The sequence below is a fragment of the Mus musculus genome, chromosome 6 (genome assembly GCF_000001635.26).
Source record: "Mus musculus strain C57BL/6J chromosome 6, GRCm38.p6 C57BL/6J".
In the NCBI taxonomy this organism is placed as follows: domain Eukaryota; kingdom Metazoa; phylum Chordata; class Mammalia; order Rodentia; family Muridae; genus Mus; species Mus musculus.
The window spans coordinates 118,594,706-118,620,817 of NC_000072.6; the positions used below are offsets into that span (position 1 = coordinate 118,594,706).

The 26,112-nt window shown below is 47.0% G+C and overlaps 1 protein-coding gene, 1 long non-coding RNA gene and 1 pseudogene across 52 annotated transcripts in view; 1 reads left to right on the forward strand and 2 right to left on the reverse strand.

The window, feature by feature from the left end:
* Nucleotides 1-26,112, reverse strand: part of Cacna1c (calcium channel, voltage-dependent, L type, alpha 1C subunit) — a 610,145-nt gene that overhangs the window by 7,466 nt on the left and 576,567 nt on the right. For all 48 annotated transcript variants that reach the window (XM_006505443.4, XM_006505436.4, XM_006505438.4 and 45 more), the window contains 12 exons: nucleotides 19,207-19,372; nucleotides 18,538-18,665; nucleotides 17,862-17,958; nucleotides 15,783-15,885; nucleotides 11,508-11,609; nucleotides 9,732-9,859; nucleotides 9,143-9,277; nucleotides 7,337-7,689; nucleotides 6,428-6,553; nucleotides 3,956-4,062; nucleotides 3,223-3,326; nucleotides 1,151-1,486 (listed from right to left, as the gene is read on the reverse strand). In XM_006505443.4, coding sequence (XP_006505506.1) covers nucleotides 1,151-1,486; nucleotides 3,223-3,326; nucleotides 3,956-4,062; nucleotides 6,428-6,553; nucleotides 7,337-7,689; nucleotides 9,143-9,277; nucleotides 9,732-9,859; nucleotides 11,508-11,609; nucleotides 15,783-15,885; nucleotides 17,862-17,958; nucleotides 18,538-18,665; nucleotides 19,207-19,372 — 1,885 coding nt within the window. The remainder of the gene's footprint in view (nucleotides 1-1,150; nucleotides 1,487-3,222; nucleotides 3,327-3,955; nucleotides 4,063-6,427; nucleotides 6,554-7,336; nucleotides 7,690-9,142; nucleotides 9,278-9,731; nucleotides 9,860-11,507; nucleotides 11,610-15,782; nucleotides 15,886-17,861; nucleotides 17,959-18,537; nucleotides 18,666-19,206; nucleotides 19,373-26,112) is intronic.
* Nucleotides 1,450-10,794, forward strand: Gm38887. 4 transcript variants are annotated; one of them, XR_003956352.1, is made up of 3 exons: nucleotides 1,450-2,105; nucleotides 2,873-3,467; nucleotides 5,009-9,968. It is a non-coding gene; the product is annotated as a predicted gene, 38887 (long non-coding RNA). The 4 variants fall into 4 exon arrangements; XR_003956353.1 differs by having other exon boundaries at nucleotides 1,450-1,818; nucleotides 2,038-3,467; XR_003956351.1 differs by lacking the exon at nucleotides 1,450-2,105 and adding an exon at nucleotides 10,586-10,794 and having other exon boundaries at nucleotides 3,322-3,467; nucleotides 5,009-10,478.
* On the reverse strand, nucleotides 22,921-24,519 carry Gm18981 (predicted gene, 18981; annotated as a pseudogene).

Below are 26,112 nucleotides of genomic sequence, written 5' to 3' on the forward strand. Positions count from 1 at the left end.
CCCCCCCCCAGCTGTCTGCCTCAGGGTAAGGTGCACTCTTTGCTTTTGTTTGGGAGGGCTGCAGATGACCATCGTGTGTCCAACTGGCCTGCCAGCTTCGTTAGTGACTAGTTAGAGGGAAGATTATTAAGTCTCAGAGCTGAGGGGTTGAGGAACATGGCGGAGTCACAGTGGTCTCCCCCGCTCACCCCTCAGGATTCTGTCCCTCCTCCTCTGCCTGCTCTCTCTCTCTCCTTACCTTGCTTGGTCATCCTACAGACACCCTTCCTGTTCTGGCCACACTGTGCTCACACAGTGGGCGCTCATGAGAGCTGACATCATTCCTCCACCTACAGCTTCTGCGCCTAAAAAAAGTCTCAGATTTCTGAAACGAATAAAGGACATCCAAGCTCAAATGAAGAATTAGGATTTCAGAGCTGGAAAGGATCAGAGGTTACTCCACTCTTAGGTCCATTTGACCACAGGACAGATGCAGCCTCTGTTTTGACATGTCCAGTGATGGAGACTGACTCTGTCACAGACCCCTACTGGGGAGAGCTCTGTTGCCAAGTCTTCCCTCCTCCAGTTCTCCTAGGAGATGGTTTCTAAGGATCATGCTCCTTAGGGTTTGTTACAGTTTGTTAATGGCATCTAAATTGTGGTGCTAGGGCTACAGTTGATGTTCCTCAAAGGCAGAGAGGACTGCGGCACTAAGATATCTCTAAAGGAGGGACAGAAGCTCAGGAAGGAAAAAAGGTGTCACTTTGAACATGGCCACTGGTGCATTAGGATTGCCGGAAGCAATGAAAGTGCCAGTTTCCTCTGGCAAGCTTCCAAGGCTCGGGGCTGTTCTCCTGAGCTGTCAGAGCTGAGCATATTGAAGTGTGGCCCTCTTTGTAGGAGCAAGGGCCAGCAAATGTGTGCCGGGTCTGGGAAGCAGCAGAGCTTTTCTTAGGGTTCACTGGGCCCCCGCTTTATTAAGGTCTTTCTCCCTCTCCATCACACCCAGTGACCAGTGTCTTCTAGGTCATGGTGGTAACTGTCTGCAGGCCACGCCCTCCCTCAGCATTTCTCTAGTTCACACGCTTGTCCCCCAATCTACTTGGGAAGGAGCCAGGCTTCTTGCTTTCTGGGGCCTCTTCTTCCCCCACAGGAGATTGGCTTCACATACCGCTTCCACCAGGCTGCTGGCACTGCCATGGAACTGTCTCCCTGGAGCTCCAGCCTGGCTGGGCACGGTGAGGGAGACGGGCCGGGCTCTCCGGGCCATGCTGCTGCTCCCACTACAGGCTGTCGTCTCCTCAGACCAGGAGCTGCAGTGGATGGATGGGAAGCTGCTGTTGAGTTTCTCGCTGGACTCTGCCCCCTCCAGCCGTAGGGTAGGGATGGGCCGTAGGGGTCTGCCCCGGCTGCCTGGAGTGACAGGGGGTGTGGGGCACGGCCTGGGGAATGTGGTAGGAGAATGGCTTCTCTGCAGGAGGGGGCTCAAGCCTGCCACTGCCAATGCCTGTGGACATAAGAGACAGGAGTTACTAGGAGGCTCCACCCCTCTGCCAACTGAGCAATTATGAAGCTAATATTTTTCCAGAGAGTTCTGCTTAGAATTCTGGAAGCCAAGATCCCATCTACCTCACTGAGACCTGGTGTGATATTTAATTCTATCTGGATATATTTTAAGGAACATTTCCTTCTGATATAACGGCAGTTCCCTTTTGCTACAGGACCTTACAGTTGAGTACAACATGGGTCATCCCACGTTTAGACTGGCTCTACCATCCGTAGCATCTGGATTCCGACGCTCTGGCTTTCCCACCATAACAGAGAGGACAGTGATGATGTGTGGGTACACAGAGCCACAGAGCTCACCAGCACCATCTCTATGAACTGACCTATATAGGTCCATGTGTTGTCAAGCGAAATAAGGCTTTTGAGGGACTGTGTCCATCATAGAGACCTAGGAACACTGGTAGTCATGATTTTAACTTTTACAGTGAGAAAGGCCCGTTGATAACACTGTCATTCTCAACAGAGTGTGTTTTGAACTTCTTTTATTATTAGACTGTATCCGTGATTAAAGGCTTTCCACGCCTGCCTTCTGTCCCTGACTGTTTCTGAGACGTCTGAGGGTAGGTCTGAATTTCCACCATCACTGTGACTCTCCACTGTCCACTGCTCAGATGTGATACGTTTGTTGAAAAGAATGGGACCCTTTGGGACCAAATGGTGGGAATGTCCATCCCGGGATGACAGAGAGGATGGGTTGGAGGTGCCAGATCATACACAGGGGAAACTAGTTTCCTTCCTATGGGCATGAGGACAGGTGGGCAAACCAACCTGGAGAAACCTTTTGAAATACACACACACTGTCCCTACAGCCTGCTTTTTTTCCTCCTTCCCAGCTCATGAGGGTCCCCAGCTTCTGGGTACCTGGAAATCCAAGGGAAGCATAATGCTATGCGCATTATCTTGGAAGGCTTATGACTATAATCCCTATTTAGAGAGTGCTTTGGCTTTGAGCTGAAGTGATATCAGTTTAGAAAACACGTATGTGCACACATGCACACATACATGCTTACACATGTACACGCACATATACATGTACACATACACGTTGAAAACACAGGACCCACCCAAAGGGAGTTTTTAATTAAAAAGGTAACCTGTGGTGTTCAGGTGAGAGCCTATTTGCTGCAGATAATGTATTGGCCATAGCCTGAAGTTTCTCCTCCATCTCAGAGTGAGTATGGTACAGGTGTTCCCACTTTCTCAGCTGTGTCACGCCATGATGGATTTTATATAATGAGTCTCCCTGGGTCTTAGTTTCTCAAATGCTGTGATTATAAGCATGGCCACCAGGCCTAGCATTTCCTACCCTCAACTATGTTGCTGACAGGTGCTGCCATCACTTCTGCATTGCAGTGGACAGACAGACTGCTCTGAAGTTCAAGTTCCAGGTCCCATCAATCCCTAGGCGTACTGTATCCACTCACTTGTATGCGTGTAGCATAAGGCAGTGTGGGGGTGGGAGGAGGGATATCTGTGCACTGTAAGGCGAAAGCTCACAAGCCCCGAACCTTCCAATTAGACTCACGAGAGGAATCCTCACTAGAGTTTATTGGGACCTGCCTATGTGTACAGAAGTGGACAGTCTTACTTAGGGGCAGAAGGGAAGACAGAAGAGTATCTGGGGAACTACTGTCATCCTAGGGGGTGCGGCTGTGGCCTGGTCACAGATGTTAATACCTGATGATGAACCAGATGCAAGGGCAAGGCTGTCTTCTGAGAGATGTCTCCCCCTTGATCCTTTTGTCGCTTTAGACATTCCAGATGGAAGGAGGCCCTTCGACCTGCAAAAGTAGCCGGGGAACCGGAATCAGGACGCAGGACAGATGGCACCGCCCCGTGACAGCTCTGATATCGTTTGGATCACAATGTCTACCAGGGACCACGCATTAAAGGCTCAGTCCCCAGTTTGGTAGAGTTGAAAGGTTGGTTGAATATTTAAAAGGCAGAGCCTCATGGGGGGCTTGCTACCAGGGGGATGTGTCTTTGAAAGTGAACATGGGATATTCACCTCTTGCTCTTTTACTTATATTTCATGCCAGTAGACAAAGGACACATTTCCCGACATAATTTTCCTCCTTGCCACAGGCCCAAAAGTAATGAGCCAAGCTTCCAAATCACTGAGTTCAAATCAGTCTTTCTCATTTTTAAGCTGACCATCTCAAGTGTTTTATTACAGTGACAGCTGACTGAGGCTCACTCTCTACACAAGGGTCAGTGCTATCGGCCCAAGCTCTCTTGTATGTCTGAGGCAGCTGAGTTGGCGATGTCTATGTCCCATTCTAACAGACTCTGTCTTTGGAGAGCTATCTTGTTACGTTGCATGTCTACCAGGCCATCTATAGACATTGTCTAAGTGAGGCCCAAATAGTTTCTCAGTTGTCACTTGCTGCAAAGCGAGGCGTGAGTTTACCTAGAGAGGCAGAGCGAAGGAAACTCCTCTTTGGAGATGGCTGGATCTCCCTCTTGTCCTCCTCTGGGCAGGTCAGTTGTCGGTGTTCATCTTCCTGGTAGGAGAACCTGGAACGCATTAACACTTGTTCTTGAAGGCCCGCACCTGCCAGGACAGCTGCTACCCCCAGAAAGCAGTTTCTACTTTCCTTAGTGAAGGCGAGGCCCATTAGTGTATCTACATTATGGTGTGGGGAGCAGGTAGTAGGATATGCTAAGAAATCTGCATCTGCTCTTAGGCACTACAGTTATTTCCTAGGCTTGCTTGTTGGGGGTCCCAGCTCTCGATATATATCCAGTGCAGGAGCCTTGTAGTTGATTTTTGTTTTTTCCCCCTGGGCTGAGGATTGGAATTCAAAGCCTCATGAATGCTAGATAAGCGCCCTGCCACTGAGCTCCTATCTCAAATCCTAGCCTTCCTTGCATTGCTGATTTCAGCCAGTGGGGGCTTTCCTGGGTATAGAGAAAGTTGGAGAAAGAGTTCTAGGCCCATATAACATTCTCTTAGAAGGGCCTTACATGCCTGGCTTCACTACGGCCATTCTCAGTGTTACCACAACATCCCCTACCCCTCCAACTCTCCCCTGCCTGGCTATCCCTTCACTACCAAAAGCATACAAGCCACTGCCTGAAGGGCGCATGTAGATAGCAGAGCAGTGGTAGACCTTAGGGTGTCTAGTTGATGACTTCCAAACTTTTAGATGCTGTATCACACTGAGAAAAATGTATTATACATATCCCTACTCCCATAGACATCCCTAGCCATAGGAGACACCCCCCCTAGTTGCATGCACCCCATTCTCTGTTTCTGGATTACTTTAGTTGATTTTTTTTCAAAGACCATTGGCTATCACCCACTGATGTTCCTTCATGACCCTCCACTGACCAGTCTTCAGTTTGAGAAGCCCAGATGTATCCCAGCCCTCAGTGTAGATTAGAGCATAGATGGTGCTAACACTAATATGCTTTTGTTGAGTTTATTATTAATAATAATAATAATTATTATTATTTGCAGTACTGATGATGGAACTCAGGATCACAAGCATGCCTAGCAAACACTCTACCACTGAGCTATGCTCGCAGAACTCCTTGCATCTTGAAGGCTGACAGAGTACAGCCTGTTTGCTTTGAATCCAACCCTGCAATTAAGCACACTTATTCCAAGAATGTATATATCTGTCTGCAGGGGGAGTTTGGGACACAAGGATCTCATATTCTGGTGCTGCCCAGCCTTGCTTCCATCCCCAGCTACATAAGCCCTCTTCAGTTGTGCCCACTCTCACAGACCTGACTTCTGCTTGGCCTGGAACACAGCTCCAGCTACCCTGGCTGATGGACTTGCTCTGCATGTCTGTGCCCCTTGGCACTGATAGCGCTCTGTGGGTAGCTGGTTAAAAAGGCCCACATTTTCCCTTCTTCTATGACCTCTTAGCTCCTTAACTGGATAGAACAAATCTTCTGGATTTAAAATCTGGCTTATTTGGAGTCAGGCAAGTATTTAATAAGAACAAGGATCTCTTCATCTTAGCCTTTTTTTTTTTTTTAACTTTAAGGGCCCAAAAAGCTGGTGCATACTAAAGCTCTTTCAGGCAAGTGAAGGGTATCTCCATTAGTCAGAAACGTTTACAAGGAGTCTAGAGAGGCCCATGCTTAAGTATGTACTTCTTAAACAATATTTATTTTTGCAGGATCTGATACATCCAGCACCTTCTGTTGTAATTCTGTTTTATTTATTTGTATCAATTATTATTAATTTAACCACATAATTACGAGGCACAGTGTGATCATTTGGCATAGGTAGATAATGTGTAATGACGAAGTCTAGTTAGTTACGCCCATTTCCTTAAACAGCAAGCTTCACTGACTATGTAGCACCATGTAATCGCACAGTATTTATCCAGTGCACCGAGATAGTTAAACAGGCATGCACTGTATGTAATGAAGGTCTCCATCTTTTTATTTTACTTTGTGTTTGGCACCTTTGGGGTCCTCTTGTCTAGTTATTTATAAACTGCATGCTGATCTGACTCTTCAGAGCACCACTTCTTACCAGATGGGCATTACAGCCACTCAGTGGATCAAGATGGAAGCTAAAGATTCCCAAGAGGACTGGGCTAGCATCCCTAAGTGTGCCAACTGTGCCTCTTGAGGGCAGCCTTAAGAGAAGCTGTACCAGAACAAGTTTATTTAAGCATCAGTATATGTGAGTACTGACTCACACTAGGAAATACACCTTGGTCACAGCCCCAAAGTTTAAAAAAATGCTATTTAAAAGGTTTCCTGGAAGTGTTCTGCAGTGAGACAACCCAAGCTGCAGAGGGAATCCTGGGTAGGTGTTCCAGACATGCCATTGTCTGGCCTAGAGGAAGGGATCTCAGCACTGCTCAGTCCCCACCCTGTTCTACACGTACTATCGCCTGGACAGGAGGCTTACATATCTGTGGAGAGCAGGCTGGGCTCACTGCAGTACTCGGCTTCTTCACTCATCCTTACGCTGCGGGTCTCATCTGGAAATATCTCCTGATTCACCGTGGCTCCCTGGCTCTCTCGGGAGTGGCACCTGCAGCATCCGAGGGTGGGGAAATATCAGAATCCATCAGGCCTTCTCCCCAGCAAGTAAGATGACATTGGCCATACACAGAGACATGGTCCACGGGTTCTGATGATGCCACAGAGCCACAGATGCCACAAGCTGTGTCAGGGCTCTGTGTGGAAGACTCAAGGAGGTCTGAATTCTGCTACCAACTCTCACACTGTGGCCCAAGACCTTTAGCTCCCTCCATGCCTCAGTTTTCTCCTCGATAATAGTAGGTAGAATAACATGCATGACGCAGGGGCTTAGTTGTAAGGTGACTGTTATACAAGCGTGAGGCCCCAGGCTCAATCCCTAGTATTCATGAGAAGCTGGGAGCCACCAGCTGAATTGGTGAGCCCCAGGTTCAGTGAGGAATCCCAGCTCAGTGCAAAGTAATCGAAGGTACTGGATGTCAATCCCTGGCCTCCGCACACGTGCACACACAAGTACATGTACCCCATACACAAACTTAAACATGTAAAGACAGATGTGGAGACTTGGTTTTGAAGCAGCATCCTGGTCTGGGCAGTCAATACAAGGAACCACAGGCTAGCTGTGGGCAGCAGAGCCTTTAGGAGATGGCTTGACCCAACTGACAAGTCCCTGGAATCCTATTCAATACCTCTCTGTTCTGACCCTGAAGGGAAGGCACAGAGCAGGGACCCCACACAGAAGGCTTGTCTGAGCAGACAGAATAAGCCCATCTTTCCTGGTGTTGTCTGGGTAGGGTATGTGAGCCCTCATGGCCAGGCCTACCCTCCTGCTTACCTCTTAGAGCTGAGCTTCCATGCTGCCTCCTGTACTCGGACAGCAGGGGACAAGGGAGGCCCATGGCCCTCCACAGTGCTGACCGTGCTGGAGTAGCCAGCGGGATGGGGGAAGCGGCCCAGGGCAGTGTTGTTGGCATTGTTGATGTTGGCATTGGAGCCCGTGGATGAGTAGCTGCTGGGGGTGAACGTGGAGTCCACCAGCTTCTCATGGGACGGTGACTCAGTGTCAGCTTGGTTGTTCCCTGTCTTGTTGATGTGCAGTGGGCGCTGGGTGGCGAACGTCTGAGGAAAGTTGCCCCTGCTGTCACTCTGATAGTAGGTGACATGGTTGCCGAACAGGCCTCCAGCCCTCTGGGGACAAGACAGAGGTGCAGGTGTAGAAGGCGTCTCCATCATCTCTCTCTCCTCTCCCCCTCACCCCTGCTTCCCTTGTACGGCAGTGGTTGAGAGGCACAGGCCACAGGGGAGCGAGCTTGACCTTCAGTTTGACCTCTACCACACTCTGGACACATGGTAAAGGGAGGGACTTAGATGCTCGTGGCCCTACAGGTACCCTACAGCACCAGGGCAGGAATTCCTCCTGGGCCTGGACAGGCAAGTGGTTGCTGATCTAGAAGCTTCCCTGGAAGGTTGTTCCCAAAAGAGCACTGGAGACTGAGGTTGGGTTTCAGGGACAAGTCTGAGATGGCGTTCCCCCACAGAAGCCAGCTGTTTAGCTTTGGGGAGCCTGCTGGGAGTGCTGGAGGGGTGGGGAGATGGAAGGGAAGGCAGGAACTAGATTGTTTCAGTGGAAATATAACTGGCCTGTGGAGCTAGAAGCTGCACTGTGCAGATTGAAGCTAGGTGCGTAGAGTCTACTGACTCAGTGATATCATGGCTCCCTTTCCTGTAGGGGATCCTCTGAGACTTGAAGTCAGGGATAAGTGATTTTCTCCAATATTCCTACTTTGTCCCAGAGCAAGGGGTGGGGGAAGTGATGGTTTGCAAGGTTTGTCTAATAATCTTTGATATCTGAACGTCCCTGGGTTCTGGTGACATCTTGGCTTCTAAGGTCTTATGAGAGTGGTGTTGTGTATCTCTGAGGCCATTCACTGATGGACAACTCAGTGATGCCAGGAAGGTTGCAAGGCTGGCCATAGCAGGGTGGGCTGGGCTTGGTTCCCTGTGTGCTTTATAGTCTGGGAAACGGATCTGGGGACTGGGGTTGGCAGAAAGAACAAGGGAGGTAACAAGATGGGAGACTGTCGTTGTACGGCACAGCAGTGTTTGATCTTTCCCACTGCATTAATATTACTCCAGAAAAAGAGGAGGAGGCCTGGAGGGTACCACTGTGCCCCAGACATCACATGCTCCATCTTAACCGGGCAGCTGATGTTTGTCTGTCTGCCACATGAGAACCCACATCGAACATGAATGCTTAACCTACTTGTCCTCCAAGAAAAGCCGTAAGTTTATATTTCTACTTAGATGTGCCAGATATTCAAATATTGGTGAATAAAGCAGGCTTTCAGATTAGATGTGGCTCAGGAGTTCCTATTCCACACCTTCTGATGAGAAACTTCTCCAGGAAAATTCCTTTCTAGAAACAGGATCCCCCTGTTCTCTGAGAGCTGGCCATCTTTTGAGCTGCTGTGTCCTAGAAGGATGGCATGGCATGGCCTGGGCTCAGGAAGGAGGCAGAGGATCAGGAGATAGCTGGTTAGGGAGAGTGGGCACTCCTCAGAGAGATAAGGCAAAACCCTGAGACTTAGTGCACGGTTGCCCCCGACTGAACTTCACAAAGGACACCAGTCATGGCACTTACCCTGAAGATGTCATCTTCGGAGGCAGCAGACACCGCCTCCTTCATAGCCTTGTCCAACTCCTCCTCAGCAGTCAGATCCCCAGAGATGGCCCGCCGGATCTCAGGCCCAATGTCATGCAAGGTGCGCAAGCCAGCCTGGAACCCAGAAGGACACGTGAAGACCCAAGTCCTTTCCACTGATCTTTCCACCTCGTGGCTCCTTCCCAAGTCCCTGCCTCTCTGCTCTGCCAGGCAGTTGGTTCTCCACACCAGGTGATGGGCTTCCCTGGACACCCCTGCCCCCATCATCCTAGAGCAGAAGAATCTATCCATCTTTCTAGGAGGAATTAAGGTATGTTACAGGATCAGCAAGAACCAGGGGCTAGGAGAGGCAGCAGGGCTGCTGAGGGAAGCCTGTGGGCCAGAATGTGAGGGGGAGGGGGAAGAAGAGCACACTGCCTTCCCATAGCCGCCTTCGGGTTACAGTGCTCACAGGGGTTCTTGTGATGGGACTTAGCCTCTAGGTAGCTAGCAGGGCTTGGACCCTCAATAGGGTCAGTGGGAGGTGACCAGGACCTTTGAGTGTGGGCACCCCCTTCCAGCCCCTCACCTGGAGGGACAGTGCATTCCTTTGTGAGGGCTTGCCCACCAGCCCCTGCTCTTTTCGCTTCTTGAATTTCCTGAAGTACTCTTGGATCAGGAAGGTGGCATAGAACTTGCCCACTGTGACCTCGTCATCTAAGGCATACGGAGAAGAGAAAAAGATGAGTGATCCCACCAGGTTACCTTGATATTTTTCAGCACCTAAAACTTCTTTTATTTATTAAACTGCTTGTTCCTGTCTGTACATGGCTGTTTTTTTTTTCCCTTCATTTTTCCCTCACAGGAAAGGTTGGATCTTGTCAAGGTTACTTCCCATCTATTTTTTTCACCCCTCCTGAATAGACATTACTAAGTCTCGTTGGTTCCACTTACCATGAAATAGCCAGTCTTCTCACTGCCAACACAAGGTTGGCGATTTCCCTTCCAGCCAGGCAGACTGGCTTGACACGAGTCCTTGCTAGGCTGGATGCACCAGACCACACATGACATAGTCTGGATCTTAGGAGTGTGCTAAATGGTAGGGAAGCTGTAAGCGTCTAGGAGAATGTTTCATGCCAGGCAAGTGGCCCCTTCATCTTGTGTGAGAGCGACAGATGGTTGGGCTGAGCCTGGGGACCTGCGATGGCTTTCCTGATCATCACTGTCCCTTGAGAGTAGCCAACTGGAGAACCCAACTCTACAGAAGTTCTGGGCTTGCTGTGGGGCAGGGACTCATTTCTACATGGAAGAGAAAACCCTGGAGATTCCTGATGAGGTAAATTGGGAATGGACTTGGAGTCCTAGGTTCTTCCAGGCCTGAGCTGGATGCCTAAGTCGACACTGAATTCACTGAAAAACCGGTATCTCTTCTATGAACACCAGTGCCTGGTGTGAACCTCACAGAGACACTTCGGGCAGCAAGGAAAATGATGCCGCAGAGCATGAGACCTCACACGGTGACTCCCAGCCTACCTTGCTTTCCCTTTCGGAAGTGGGTCTCAAACAGGAAGAATCACCCCCTGAAGATGTTTCCAGAATGCGTGGGTTCAACTAACATGTTAATAAAATATATGCAACAAATGAAAGTGCTGACAATATTTACACTGTCTTGTTTCCTTTCAACAGTTACTCGTTCTAAGTGTCTGTGTGTGTGGACTCCATCAGTCGTCATAGCATTTTGTATAGGTGTACCATGCATTTGTATATTGGATGCAGATGATTTTAACACACCCTACTTTAAGCATTCTACTGTTGTGGAAATTACAAGCGCAGGCATGTTATCTACAATTTCAACTTTGGATTTTAGCAGGGATGGTATGAAGTACTTGCTAGGAAAAGGGGCTTGTGGCTTGGTAGGCATGAGAAATGCTACTCTAGGGAAAAAAATGAGTTTTTAGAAAAGATATGATGAATCTCAGGCAACTTTCCTTCCAGAGCTCTAGAGCAACTCTAGAGCAGTCACCCTAGTGGCTTATGGGTAAACATACATCCATATATTATAGAGTTCCCATGAAAGTTCTGCCAGACCCACAGCATGGAAGGACTTGCCTATTCCCACAGATGAATATGGGGTTACAGCAGATTTCTAACCTGGCAGTTTGCATTCAAGTGTGTGTAGGACATTGCAACCTGGTAGGACCTCTGAACCCTCGGAAGGGTCCAGAGTAGAAGGATCCAGAAGCAGGGGAGACTCAAGTACGGAAGTCTAAAGGGCTGTGTCTGCTCAGCTAAGGACAGCAGGAAGGAGACGAAACCCCACAGGCTAGGCAAATAGCCCCAGTTTGCAAATGCCTGGAACACTTACCGCCTGCAGGGGGCACCACCTGGTCCAACAGCTTCATGCTAGTCCTCTTCCAGATTTTCTTGATGATGGCCCGAAGCTCCTCATTGGCTTGCTCTAGGTTCCCTGATAGAACGAAGTGCACATTGAAAACCTCCCCTGGATGCACTGGGAAGCCACGAGTGGTGGCCTTAGCCCCACAAATCGCCCTGATCCATCACAGTTGTTTCCCTTGCCTTCCTATTTCCTCCCCCTCTCCCCCTCTATCTTATCATCTTATCCCCCTTGTGACTTTCCTCTCTTCCCCTGTTCAAGGCCATTCTCCTTCCCTCCTTCCATGCAAGCCAGCCCCAAGTCCTTCCCCAACCCCTAAGCTGCTTTCCCTCCTGGTTAGCACCAAAGAGCCTGTGGTGCCCGCAGACATTCCTGTCTCAGCCTTGACAGTGCTTGCCCTGCAGGACAGCGCCAAGGCAGATCATGATGGGAGCATTTCATAGTGAGCTCCTTGTGCTGTTGCAGGAAATGGAGACCTTTCGAGGGAAGGACGGTCTACTCCTCCCACATACATACACAACACAGGGGCCACATATGTATCCACAGGCCCTCTGCTGAGTCCCCCAGGGAAGGAAGTAAAGAAATCTAAAAAGAAACCAGAAGGCCTATGTTCTGGTAGTTCGGACCTCCTCTCTCCACTGGTAAAACAGGTAGCATTAGATGTATGCTGTTTGAGACACTAGGCTCCTATTGGTGGAGAAGCAAAGCTAAAAGCCCATTGTAAGAGGGGATATGCTAGATAGGATTCTACGCTCCTCCCAAGGATACCGTCCCTTGCCAGCAGTGTGCACACACTCACTGTGTAATCCCTTGGAGAGGATGTGATACAGGCATTCATATGATTAGATTATGTCACACAGCACCTATTACCTGACCAAAGGAAAATGATCTCTCTGATCTAATCCCAGGAGCCTATTAACTGTCCAGAAGTCATTCATATATATATGAATATATATATAACATTTTGTTCGTTGTGTATTTACTAAAAAAGATTACTTGATTTTAGCCTTCTCTGGCTGGTAGCAGACTGGTAGGACACATGGACTCTGAGAGGCCTGGATGAATGAATACTGCATACTGAGGGAAGTCGTCTCTGGGAGCTAAGACATCCCCAGGTGACAGGCATCTAGTGGGGAAGCGGGGACCACACACTCGTGGATCCACAAAGTAGTGGACCTCCCACAAAGTAGAGAAGAATCCTGGTCACAACCTGAATGAGGTTGGAGGTAGCATCCCCACCCACCCCTCCCCCCACCCCCGAGCCTCTGGAAGGAGCATGGCCTAATTAGTGTACTGAGACCCTGAGCAGAGCTCCCCACACTTCTCTGTGGCTGGACTTCGGACAGAGCTGGAGCTAAATAACTGGGTGTTGTTTGAAGATGTGAAGTCTATGGGGTTTGCTGTAGAGCGATGGGAAGAGGATATGGCTGATAGCTGATAGCTACAGTTATGGGAGGGGATGGCAAACGGTGTGAGCTCTGGGGTCAGACGGCCTGAGGTCAGGCACAACTCTGGATTAGGGCATGGGAGGCAAGCAGTGGCGGTCATGAGGAGAGGGCAATGGCTCCTGAGCGCCTTGAGCATCAAATTCATACTGCACTGAAGCCAGAACCCCTCCCAGGCATCCCAACAGGCCTTCAGTTCCCTTCACTAAAGGTGGTCCAGGAGTTTTTGTTTGTTGTTTTTTTTTTTCAAACAAGAGTTTATCATGTATCTATGATTTGCCTCAAACTCATGATCCTCCTGCTTCGGGCTTTCAGACGCTGGGAATGAAGGTGTGTACAATCCTTCTGGTCTTGGTGGTTTCTGACACACGCAGTGAAAGAACCCTGAGCAAACCAATGTGCCAATGAACTTAGCTTTTGCACTGGGTTAAAAAAAATACCCCAAACTCATGTCTCCCTGAAACCTCAGAATGTGAATTTATCTAGAAACGGGGTCTTCACCAAGCTCACTAGTGAAATAATGATGTGTTAGGTGGACCATGCATCCCACGTGATTGGTGCCATTAGAGCAAGAGGAAAAGGCCAGAGGCACACAGGTGAGTCACACCGTGAAGAGAGCAGCGGAGACGAAGGATGGAGCCAGGTACTCGACGAGACTACCAGAGGCCTCCAGAAAGAGCCAGCCTGCCAACACCTCACTCTGGGTGTCTGCTCTCGTAAATTGTGAGAAGAACCACATTCAAGATCATTTGTTCAGACCTAAGGCACGGACGCATTTCCCAAAGGATCCTCCACATCTTTTAGATTTTCATTTGTTTACATGACAACGCACGTAACTGTGGAGCTTCACCAATTATTATTTCATGGTGTATATGCTTATGTTTATCATTCAGTTTCCAGTGCTGGGGCCTGAACCTTGGGCCTTGTGCATGCCAGCCACCATTCTACCACTGAGCTACCCTCCATGTCCTAATTTAAATATCTTTAAATAGCTTCTTCTCCTTCAGTGTTCCAATTTAAAAAAAAAAAAAGCCTTGCTCATCTTGATACTTGGCTTGGGATAAGGGTTCTGGTTCTGAAGGTAGGAGTTAATTTCTTTCTAATTACTTCCTTTTACAAATACCTGAAGGGGGAGTAAAGACTATGTCTTAGACTTACAAATGTTGGTGTTTCCTCCCATTTCTTCTCTGAGTGTGGTATTGGCTCCCAGACTTAGGTAGCATGTTCATAGCAGGCCTGTTTTGGATGAAGCTCAGCCTTGAGTCCTGAGGTATTTCCTTGAGTCCTTGGTGGCTATCGCCAAGAGCCTTTATGTTTAAGTGGGTTTTGTAACCTTTAATTAACTGTATGTCCCACTGGCTGGCTTCTCTCCTCAGGAACTCCCGCCTCCTAGCAGTGGTTATCCGTGATTGAGAATTTGGCAGCCCCTCAGTGTGGCCCTCGGGTACTGGCATCAGTTCACTGAGATCCGGTTTGCCTGTGCTGTGCATCTTTGGCATTGCTAAATCTTGGCCTCTATGCACAAATGCTTCTTATTCCTTCCTGGAGTCAAAACCTACATTATTAATTTGTACTAAGCCTTAAGTATTTACAAGACGTTCCTTCTAGAAACCATTTTGTCTTTTCTCCTTGGAAAAGGAGAACCTTCCCTTGGAACTGAAAGAAAATAATATTCACTATAGACAATTTGGGAAGATCAGCTCTGATTCACCTTCAGACATGTGGATACACACTGTTCAGTAGTATTCAATATTAATATATCAGCAGGCATCCTTCTGGTTGTCTGTTATCTATACTAACATATTAAGTGTGCATTGAATTCTCTCGCCAGCAACAGGCCTATTTATACTTCTCTCAGATGGAAGTTTTACACTAACTACTAATGTCATTGTTTGTTTGTTTTTGTCTTTTTAGTTTACCAGGAGAATTTGACCCACTTTTGGTTTTTCTGAAAGGTTGGGTTATTATTCTGACCTGTATCTTGCAGGATTGCTTCTCAGTTCCCTCATGTCTGTTACTCTCTGGAAGAACACAACTAAAAAAGGGCATCTCTCTGGGTGGCCCAGGGAAGTAAAAGATGGATGCCACTGCCTTTCATTATTTCACAATATGGAAACTGAAGCAAGCCAGGAAGGAGTTACACACACGCTGTGCCCTCTTGTGTCTGCTGCCCAGTGCCTTTCTGCTGCATCGAGGACACTGGCTGGAAGCCTGGGCCTCTCAGGTTGCAACAGTGATGTCAAACTCTAGTTCATCCATGGGATGTCTGTGCAGCTAGCTGTGAATGCAGGTTCCCGGGTTCCCCTCAGATATGGGGGTTCACAGATTCAGATGCTGCTCAGGGCAGCCTTTTGAGCAGCTCACGGCTTTTGTTCTTCGACCACACCCTGAAGAGGCACTTAAGTTAGGCGTCTTGGGGAGCAGAAGCATCTTTTGGGAGTGTGTCCACAAGAGCCGTTCAGAGCACTTACCAGTGAGGCAGACAACAGAAGCCTTCACCAGGGCTGCTGCTGCTAACCTACAGGGCAAACTAGAAGGGCCCTTGTTGTAAGCAGCCTGGGGGAACAGCGAACAGCACACGTGGCATTCTAACCCTTAGAACAGCACACGTGGCATTCTAACCCTTAGCAATCGCATGCAGTAACTTCTGTTTACCACAGTCACTGCTAGTCAAGGTCATTTTCCCCACAGAGGTCCTTTAAATTTCAAAAGAGAGTTGAGCGTTTGGGAGACAAGCCTGCTGCTAATCCAAGTCTATCTTAGGCATCCTCCTGCCAGTGGTCCGCAAGAGTTATATTACCTTCTGTTTTGATCCTCAGGGCTGTCCTGACGAGGGCAAACAGGGTAGCATTGAACATGACTGTGCCATCGCTGTTCAGAGGCATGTTCATGGACACCAGGCGCTGCAGGGGAAAGGAGGCTGAGTCAGTGACAATGGCAGGCAGGCAGTCCTTCCGATGGCAGGAAGGCTGGGAGATTCCTAGAAGCTTGGATGGGTACAGCTGGGAGTGGGAGGGGTATGCATGGGCTCACCACAGCGTTTTCTGCTTTCAAAGTTTTTTCAGGGAGAAACTGGGTTTTGTGGTTAAACACTCTTGTACCCCTACATTCCTTAGACCCTTGCATCCTCAAAGGTTCTTTCCCGCTTCGTGCCCAGACCTACAGACACAGTTGTGCTATCTACTAGCAGCAAGAACAGCCATGTGCCAGGCATTTTCTAGGCACCACTTGCCTGCCAGACAGAAATATCTATACTCCCATGGATTGGGAATATGAAAAGGCTCTGAATATAGACACACTTACCTCTCCTTCAAACCTAATCTCAGACTCACTCACTCTAACAGGAGTTTGCTGCCCTTCACCCCTGAAACCTGCTCCCTTGGCATCCCACTCCCTTGGTGAGCCAGCAGCACACACAGGGGTCATCAGGAGAAAGAGCAGAATGCCCACTGTGAATGGCAGCAATGTCACCTCTTACACCACATGGGGTCTTCCTGTACATATTTTGCTAAGGGTTGGATTCTCCCCAAGCAAACACGTTATTCTGAGTCTTTTAGATGCCAAGTTTGGAAGTTCCAGTGCCAGCTGTCTGCCCTCTCAAGCCCATCTGGAGGTCATGACCTGTGCACTCAGATCCCTCTAGGCTGCTTGACCTTACGTTTGATTTGAACTTCTTACAGCTCGAACCCTAAATGTTATCCGTAAAGGCTCAGTGCCCTGTCTTGGTACTCTTGGGAAATGGTGGAACCTTCAGGAGGTGGGGTTTAGTGGGCAGAAGTTACTGGGAGCCATGTTCTTGGGGAGGGTATCAGGATCTAGGTCTCTTTCTCTTTCTCCCTCTCTGCTCCTGAGGTAAAGAGGCCCTGTATTGAATGGATCTCTTCCAAAAACTTCAACCATAATGTCCTAGGAGCTGCCACAGACCCAAGTCATAGGCCCAAGTGATTGCAGACCGAGGCCTACAAAACTGTGAACCAAAGACACTTTTTTTTTTTTAGGCTCCTGTTTCTCATATGTTCTGGACCCTTGGAAACTTCCAGAAGTTTTTTATGGAATAGGCAGGGATGCTGGTTAGGAAGATATGACTACCACAGAGCATGAGTACATGTCCTATGCTTCCTCAACTCTTTTATCCATGAATGGATCATCCAGGGAGATCAATTACTTGACCCTTTGTGTTTCTTCCTGTCTACAGCTCGGCTCTCTGCTATCTTTTTCCCCAGCTCTTTCTGAGCTCATCAGGATTCTCACTGAAAATACAGACTCCCGAGGATGGGGGAGGAATGGTAAAGGAATGATGGACAGCCCTCATCGTTACTGGGTCACATGGCAGGATCTAGAGCAGATTTAACTGTGTTTACTCTCAAGTTCTGCCAGAGGCTGTGCTTATCAGAGGAGTGTGTTTGTCCCAACTGGCTTTGGATCATAGACTCACTTAGGAACTTGATAGAACCAACCAACCAAGCAAGCAAGCAAGCAAGCAAGCAAGCCAGCAGATCCTAGTCTGGGTAAAGCTTGCATTTTGGTGAGATGATAGAATACTGGTGGCCTCTCTAATGCTTCTCTGATTTCAGTTAAAAAATTCCTAACCAATCACCCTAGGTCACCTGGATGCCTGGGTGGTGGGCTGATGGGCTGAACCAATCCTTTACTCAGATAGGATATCTATTTCTCTCACCGGGGCACAAGGCATTCACCATGACTGTTGTTCTTTTATAGCCTTGGGAATATAGATATGGAAGAGTCCTTAAAATAGAATCTTGCTCACATTTGTTTCTTTAAATGTCTAAAGTATCTTTATTCCCTTAATAATCACTAAGGAAAACAGGGAGCTAGCCTCCCATACTTGTCCTTTCCCTCAGGGATAGCCATTTCTTACTTTGCAGGCCACACGGTGAGGACACAATTTCCCAAAACCCAGTGGGGGCTGAATTCGACGGAGGAGGGTCACCACATCCAAGTGTTTGATCCGACCCCTAAAGAAGGAAGAACAGAAGGAAGGGCGATCAGAAGGCCAGCATGCAGGTACTGTGGTAGGGCCAGATGCAGGGGTGTTCGCCCAGGGTTGTCTGTAGGCTCTGAGCAGTACAGAGACACTTGATGGAACTACAAACCCATTGCACATGTTATAGTTCAACACAGACATCTGTTAGCACTATATTCCAGGTAGAATGGACATTAGTGATGCAATTAAATCCCAGTATGTTTTGTTGCTCAGTCAACTAACCATTTGGCTGGAGGGGATTTAGGGATGGTCAGTCAACAGTTATGGGTAAATAAGAGCTTCTCTAAACCAGAGGTTGAGATGGAGCTAAAGTTTACCTGTCCCTCAATAACCCAATGTAAGTTTTTCTAGTTTCCTCTGACACTAGAATCTTTTACTCTTCCATTCAACAGATATGTTCCCCAGCTCAGTGAACAGTACTTGGCCTCATCTTGCCAGCTTTCTGATTATCTCAGTTAGCATACCCAGTGCTGACCCTCTCGTACCTTTTCTACAGGCCACTCAACCCCCTCTCTCAGTGTGGGAGCCACAGGTCCCTCTAGAAACTTACTTGGCTTCAGGGTCATACTCGGCCCAGATTCTCTTGAATTCATCCAGGTGATGGGGACCGAGGATAGACCAATCCCTAGTCAGGTAGTCAAAGTTGTCCATGATAACAGCTACAAAGAGGTTGATGATCTGCAGGGAACAGTTGGCACACTGAGGTTCACACATGTGCTGCCTAAGCCCACCTCACCAGCTAGTGTCCAGGATGTCAGAAGGCAACGTTTCCAAGTATCAGCAATATGCTGGCACTTAGGATGCCCATTGCAAGAATTTGGGTTCCTTGGACATGAACTCAACACTGTTCCCTTGAGCCATTGTGAGGGATGAACCCTTCACGTAGACAGAACAGCTTCCTTCCCACCAAGAAGCCAGTGACAGACAGATGCTCTGTCTGGTCATCTTTCTCTTACTCCTGAGCAAGGTACCAGAGGCATACAAGTTCATGCCAAGCTTCCACACATCTTTGCCTTCTATAGCAATGCTACCATAACAAGAGCTGTAAATGGATGAGGAACCTAGCTGAGTTGCTCTGGGCCAAGGCTTCTAGCTCTTTTCAGGGGTGAGGCATCTCTACTAATTCAGTCTTCCCAACTGTTTTGCTGGGACTGCCCTGATCCCACACTGCCCCGAAAGTGACTCCATCTCTGTGTGGTCGAGTCCTACTTCTGCTTACCAGGAAGGCACAGAGCATGTAGAAGCTGATGAAGTAGAAGACAGCAAAGCTGCTGCCACAGGGGGTCTCCCCTTCCGTGCTGTTGCTGGGCTCAGACTCTGGGGCACACTTCTTGCCTGGCATGCAGGCCAGCATGATGTCCTGCCAGGCCTCTCCGGTGGCACACCTACAAAGAGAGGCAAGAACGTCTGACATCAGCTGACCACTCCCACCCATGCAGGCAAGGATCCCTCGGCCTCACCTTCCAGGAGGAATTACCAAAAGGAACTGAGCATCTGACAACCACCAAACGCCAATCATGTTCATTAAATATGGGCATCCGAAGCCTTATTCTGAATGTTTCAAAACTTTAGATGCACAGTAAGTTCTGAAAACGTTGTCTTTTATCTGTATGGCATTTCTACAAGCGGCTGTATAGACATAGATGTAATTTATTTTCACTGCTACACAGGAGTACTCGCTCTATGAGTATATTAAAAAAATCTACCCTTGTTATGAGAGTGGGTTTCTCAGAAAGGTTATTCTTGCTGTCACAGTTGACATTGCAGTGAGCATGCAGGTCCATGACTTGGGTGTCTGCTTAGGAACGGATCCACCAAGTCGGGATGCTTCATGTCTTCATTTTGTCCAGGTGGCACTTGTCTGGTTCAGACCAGTGTTGTCCATGTCACTGGTGTTAGTGAATTTTAAAGGACATTCCTTAGGTGATACTGTGGAATGATAGATATTCCACTGCTATTTAAATTTGGCTTTTCTAGGCCACCCTGGTCTACATCAAGCCCTCTCTTGAAAAAAAAAAAAAAAAGAAATACCTTTCTAAAAAACTGCCTTTAAGATAATTATCAGGATGAGAGCTTTGGTTTTTGACTCTTCTTGACTGCATTTTCATGGTTTTGCTCATTAGAGTGACGGGCTATGTATCTCCTTGTTCATTTGAAGGGTCCTTGGTATTTTCACAATAATTCCTTTGTTAGTTACATGCTCTAAAAGTCTCACTTTGGTATACAGCTTGTCTATAGCTTTATTTATTTATTTTAATTGTAATACATTCAAATCACACACACACACACACACACATACACACATTCTCTCTCTCTCTCTCTCTCTCTCTCTCTCTCTCTCTCTCTCTCTCTCTGTTTAGAGTGCCACCACAGCAACCGGGGCTCTAAACTCAGGTCCTCGTGCTCACAGGGACTTTACCCACCAAGCCATTGCTCCAGCCCATCTGTCTTACATTATCGCACTGGATAGAACTTTCAACAAAATATTGACCAGAAAAAGTGAGAGCACACTATCTTGTCTAGTGTAGTTACTGACTGGTTATCCCAAGCTGGTGATTTTCTTGGTGGCTCTCCCAGCTCACTGATCTACCCACTCTTTACAAAGCTGATCTGCTAGCATCTTCCACACTTGCCTGGGTCCTTTGTCTTCGAATGGCCGTGCCCCACATCTTAGTGTTTATAATGCCTTGTTTCTGTTTTTAAACATCCATACTAGTTCATCTTCTAGGCTGAGTGGGGAAGTTTCTGCCTCTATTACCGAGTTTGCATGACTAGAGATAATTTATTCCTCAGTCACAGATGAAAACACACCATCGTAAAAGGCTGGGATTTTGACAACCTTTTCAAGATCTACTGTAGTTAATGCTATTTATTTATTGAGAGCATTTCAGTGTTAACATTAGCACTAATCTGCACCTCGAAGGGAAGGCTGCTACCTCTGATAAGCTTGAACTAAATGGCTCTATTCACTTTGATTTATGTGATTAGTGGCAGTCCAGAAATCTATGCTCATGGAAAAATTTTCAAAGAAAAAATTATTCTCTAAATTTGTAGTTTCTTGGTTTATCAATGCTTTCCTAGTTAATCTTTTTTCTTTTCCAAAAAAAAAAAGCCTATCAAGGTCATTTTATTGCTGCCCAAATATTATTGGATGTGTGGTCTTACCCTGGAGCAAAGCTTTTCTTCTTAATAAAATTTGTGTAATTCATATTTTCCTAGATAAAAGCATGTACTTCAGCCAGATGTGGTGGCACACACTTTTAATCTCAGCACTCTGGAGACAGAGGCAGAGGCCGAAGCAGGGGGATCTCTGTGAGTCTGAGGCCAGCCTAATTTATATAGTGAGTTGCATGCTAGCCAGGGATAGGTAGATACCCTACCTTAAAATAATAATAATGATGATGACGATGGCAACAACAACAATAATGAAGTGCCTACTTCATTTAGATTCCTAGATTGGCATAAATTTGTTCATAGTACTTTCTTTCTGCTTCTGTTGTTGAACTTTTATTGTTTGTTTGTGTCGTTTTTTTTTAAATTGACTTTAAAGTATTAATACTTTATTTTCAACAAATGTTGATCCACATCTGCACAGCTCCCTTTTAGGACCAGGAAGTAAGGCAAGGGCAAGGTTTCCAAGCCTGTGGCATCGCATGCTAACACTGACAGCATTGTTTGGAGACTTTGTTTGCTGTCTCTGACCTCCAGTATTTTGTTCTACTAACAGACTTTGGTCTGTGACTTTGAGAGAGGCCGGGATCTTCCATTCCTGTTTGTAGGAGACTGGCTTTCCTGTCTTTCCAGGCCATATGTAGAATATGGATGCCTTTGCATCCCAGTTTAGGAGATGCGCAAGTCACAACTGGAATGAACCTTGAGACCATCCCTTTTGCAGCTCACCCTTTCCTTCATTTGGCAATGCTTAACACGCTTTGACTTTTGGCTACTTAGACTGTGACTATTTGACATTCAGCAAAAGATGTGTAGTGGTTTATTCTTAAGTGAACTATAAACCTTGACGACTAAACAGATGGATGGATACTAACAAGCCTCTTGGCCAAAAATTTTTATGAAACCCAACCATGCCAAAGCCACATTTCAGCAACAACAGCAGAAATAAGATTTAACTTGCTTGTTGGGAGTATTGGCTTAGATTTGTTTGATTTCCCTTAATATTAACTAATGCTTATATAGAAGAGGGATACTACCTGTTCTTTTTTTTTTTTAAAATTAAGAACACACGACAAAACAAACTTGAGAACATATTTAAAATGCAAGCTGACATATTTATACGTTGCTATTAGCTGTTGGCAGGTCTAAGACACAGACATCCAGAAATCATGGTTTAGTGGAGCTACTACTGAGTGTGGCTGAACACAAGTCCTTAAAATAGCTTTAGGGCTCACAGGTCAGAAGGTGTAGGACCTTCTGGGGCGAGGGGTGGAGAGGTGGGGGTGGTGCAGGGCGTGGGAGGGGAGAGGAACTGCCAAGACACAGCCCATGTATTCTTGAGTTGTTCAGCGTCACCATGGAGTAATTCTGGACAAATCCAATTAATAACACAGATCAATGGCTGAATTTCTTAATAGCAGATTAGTTTAAATATACAAGGATTGCTTCGTCCATTTTATTCTGCTGTGGTATTGGACTCCATCTGTAAGTTCAATCCACCCCATTACAATGTCTTCCATATGAATCCTTTGGGGATATGCAGCCTTTGATTCACAGTCTGCAGTACAAATACCCTGATATATCATTTATTTGCTATTAAGTATTTAATTATTATGCTTTTAAAATTCAGTGTCTTTAAACCAAGTTTGTAATTAGCATTGCTTGGAGCAGTTCAGAGCATTCTGTTTCTGTCTCTCTCCTCCACCTCCTCTTCTCCCTCCAGTCTCTGTTCCTAGAGCAAGCTTCCAGGGGTGGGAACGTAGGCTCTTCTGGAATGCAGCATTTCATTGAGGAGGTTATTACAGGGCACATCTCCATCCATGTGCTTGTAGTACAGGTAGTCTTCTGCCTGCTTGCCTGGATCTCTGGTAACTGAAGCAGTAGCTGTCCAAATTTCTCAGTCTGTTGTGGGTAGCTGCAAACTGTGTAGTCCAGCAGGGCGGCGGTCACCTGCCCTTGGACACCTTCCACCAGCTGGAAATTCTCAAGATTCTTGACATCTGAGCTGAACAGCACCAGGAACTTCAGACACACAAACTCTCGCTGATCGCACTTGAGAGAACGGAGTCTCCCCACGAGTTTCTGTGCGAGACTCGGGAGATTGCTGAACGCAACTTTGGTGTTTGAGATGATGGTGGAGTAGTCCACATGTTCTCCAGTAACCAGGAAGATTGTCCCTTCCTTCCCATGCGACACTTATCAGTAAATGTGATCGAAGATCGAGAGCTCACTCCAGCTGTTCTGAAGCAGCTTCATTTGGTCATCAACCTTCAGTTCCCTGAAGAAGATACTATTCCTGGTCCACTCAACAATGGAGAACAGGGTCTGGTCCGCCATTTTGCACAAAAGCCCAAATGTGCTTAGCTTTTCCTGCCTGTTACTCTGCTCTTGCTGGAGGTAAGCCATGATCTTCGCTTGAACTTGAGATTCATTTGGATCATGCTTCAAAAGTTCCAGTATCAGGTGTGGGATGCCGCCTGGGGAGCTTGTCCATTACTGGAGGAGTAGCCCATTACTGACTCAAGCAAGCTGGGGTAGGGGTCTGGGTACTCAGACTTGATGGCCTGACTAGGAAAGTGACCATAGGGTTGGTAACCGTGCAGGCTGCTTTGAGGTGGCATTGTCAGGCTAATGGGAGACATGACAAAGGGACTTCTGTCATAGTCTGTCAGAGGCAAGGCTACACGGCTCAGAGGTAGGCCTTTGGAGGCAGAATGAATGTTCTGAATTGCAGAGGCCTGAGGACATTGTGTGGATCACCTGAGACATGGTTTCCAGCTTAAGTCCTTGGCTCGAATGAGGGCTTTCTTCTGTTGCTTTAAGGCCCCGTCTCTCTTGTACATTGGCCCAAACTTATTTCTGCCTCCTTGCCTGTGGTCGGCTCTTACGGCTTCCAGCTTCATTCCAACATCGATACATTTTTTTTTTTTTGAATCGACAGTAAGGACATCATTTTCTCTGCGTTTTGTCAACTTGGCAGTTCTGGGTCTCTATGTATATGTACCTTTTCTTGGATTTAGACAGGTCACTTAAAAAAAAATCCTTGAGGCTTTTGCAGGTGAAGAGACCATAATGACGGCCAGATACTTTATTGCCACACATAGGACATGGCTCTTCAAGATCTTCATCACAGGAGTAATTCACCATTTTAGATTGAGACACTTGCATGTTTTCTGGCATCTGCCCCTATCCCCCATGCTATCGGAACAGTCCTGGGGCTTCCGTCTCTACTTTGGGTAGCATGACAAGGCGGCTGTGGGCAGGAATTGGGCGTTGGTGTTGTTGGAAGGCCAGCATGTTTTTCACCCTGGTGTTGTTCCTCAAGTTTGGGGAAGTGGCGAGTCTCTGATCCTGGTGCAGACCCGTTCTGGTCCTACCTATCTATTTGTGCTGAGCTAATGATGATACTACTTATCATCTAGTTCTGAAGCCGGGGAAGAGTCCTAGATTTTTGTTTTAAAGTATTCTTTCCCCGAAGGGAAGCGACTTTGTTTGTGTCTTTTAAGAGGTCTGCTCTTATTTTGAAAACCCCCCCCCCCCATTGGCTGGCTTTGGTCAGCAGTAGAGAGGTGGATGGTCTCAGAAAGAAGCGCAGCATCCCCTGGGAGCCGATTCGTGGCTTCCTTGACCTTATTCATTTTCTAGTGTATTCTGATCTCTTACTTTTTTAAAAAAAAGTGCATTACTTCCTTCAGAGCAGCATGGTGGTGTTTGTGTTATAGGATACCTCGAGGCAGGATTTGGAGCCCTAGGAGTTCTGATTCTGTGTATCTTATATTTTTCACCTGTAGGCCTTTTCACAAAATATTGCTGAATATTAATCTCTCTTTAAGAGATTGAAATGTTTGTGAGTCTTGCCAGCTTTGGTAGGGTCCAGGTAATGAGACACACCAGCCCTAGACACTCAGGAATATCGTTCTACCTCCCCACACAACCTTGAAATCAAAGACACAAGGCGACCTGGCATAGGATCTGCATAGCTTTTCTCCAGGGCACATTGGTCCAGAACAACAGGAAGGGCCACTCCTCGGTGCAGAAAAGCAGCCCTTCTCCAGCCCACGTCACCCTCCTAGCCTTCACCCGTGTGCCACAGGCCACTTGAGTGCCACTTGCTTCTTGTAGGAGTTACAATGCTGTGTTCACTGTCTGCTTTGAAGAGTTTCTGGCAGCCAGTGGTCAGAAAGATGTCTAGCTTCACTCTGAGGTAGCTGATCACTTCAGAGATGAGGCAAAAATGAGGCATTCGCTTGCCATTCTAACGATCGTCTCTGCATCCATGATAACACTACATTCCCATGCTTGCTGTTGCCCCTTTGTCTTATGAGCAGTTATATTTCATAAATGCATATTTACTTATTGGCATTTTCAAAGTCACCTTCTGAGGAATATTGCTAAAAAATCTTTTTATTTATTTTTTTAATTCTGTCAACTTTCACTTTCATGAGTGAATTCCTTTATAATTTGGGCTTCTTTTGATGCTCATTTGCCCATCTGCTTATCTAATACAATCTCTTGAATAAGGATGCCCAGGCTCCGATTTTCAACTCACAGCTGAATATTAATCTCTCTCTATTAATTAAGTCGAGTGGCTTAATATTCTAAGTAGACAGATTTTAACAGGTTTATTTCTGTGCATTATTTCTAGCTTCGCTGTATTAATGTTGAAGAAGGTTTAGAGCTTGTTAAATTCCTCATGACCTAAATTGTGGGTACTTTTGTGGATGTTCCTGGGTGCTAAATAAGAATATGTCTTTTTTGCCATCCATTGAGGTCAGATCTATGGATGACACCTCTTGTCATCCACCTCTAGTGCTCTTTAGATGCTCTTCACCTGTGGCAAACTATGACTGTTTTTATTTTTTTTAAAGATTTGTTTATTTCATGTATGTGAGTACACTGTTGCTGTTTTCAGAAACACTAGAAGGGGGTATCAGATCCCAGTACAGATGGTTGT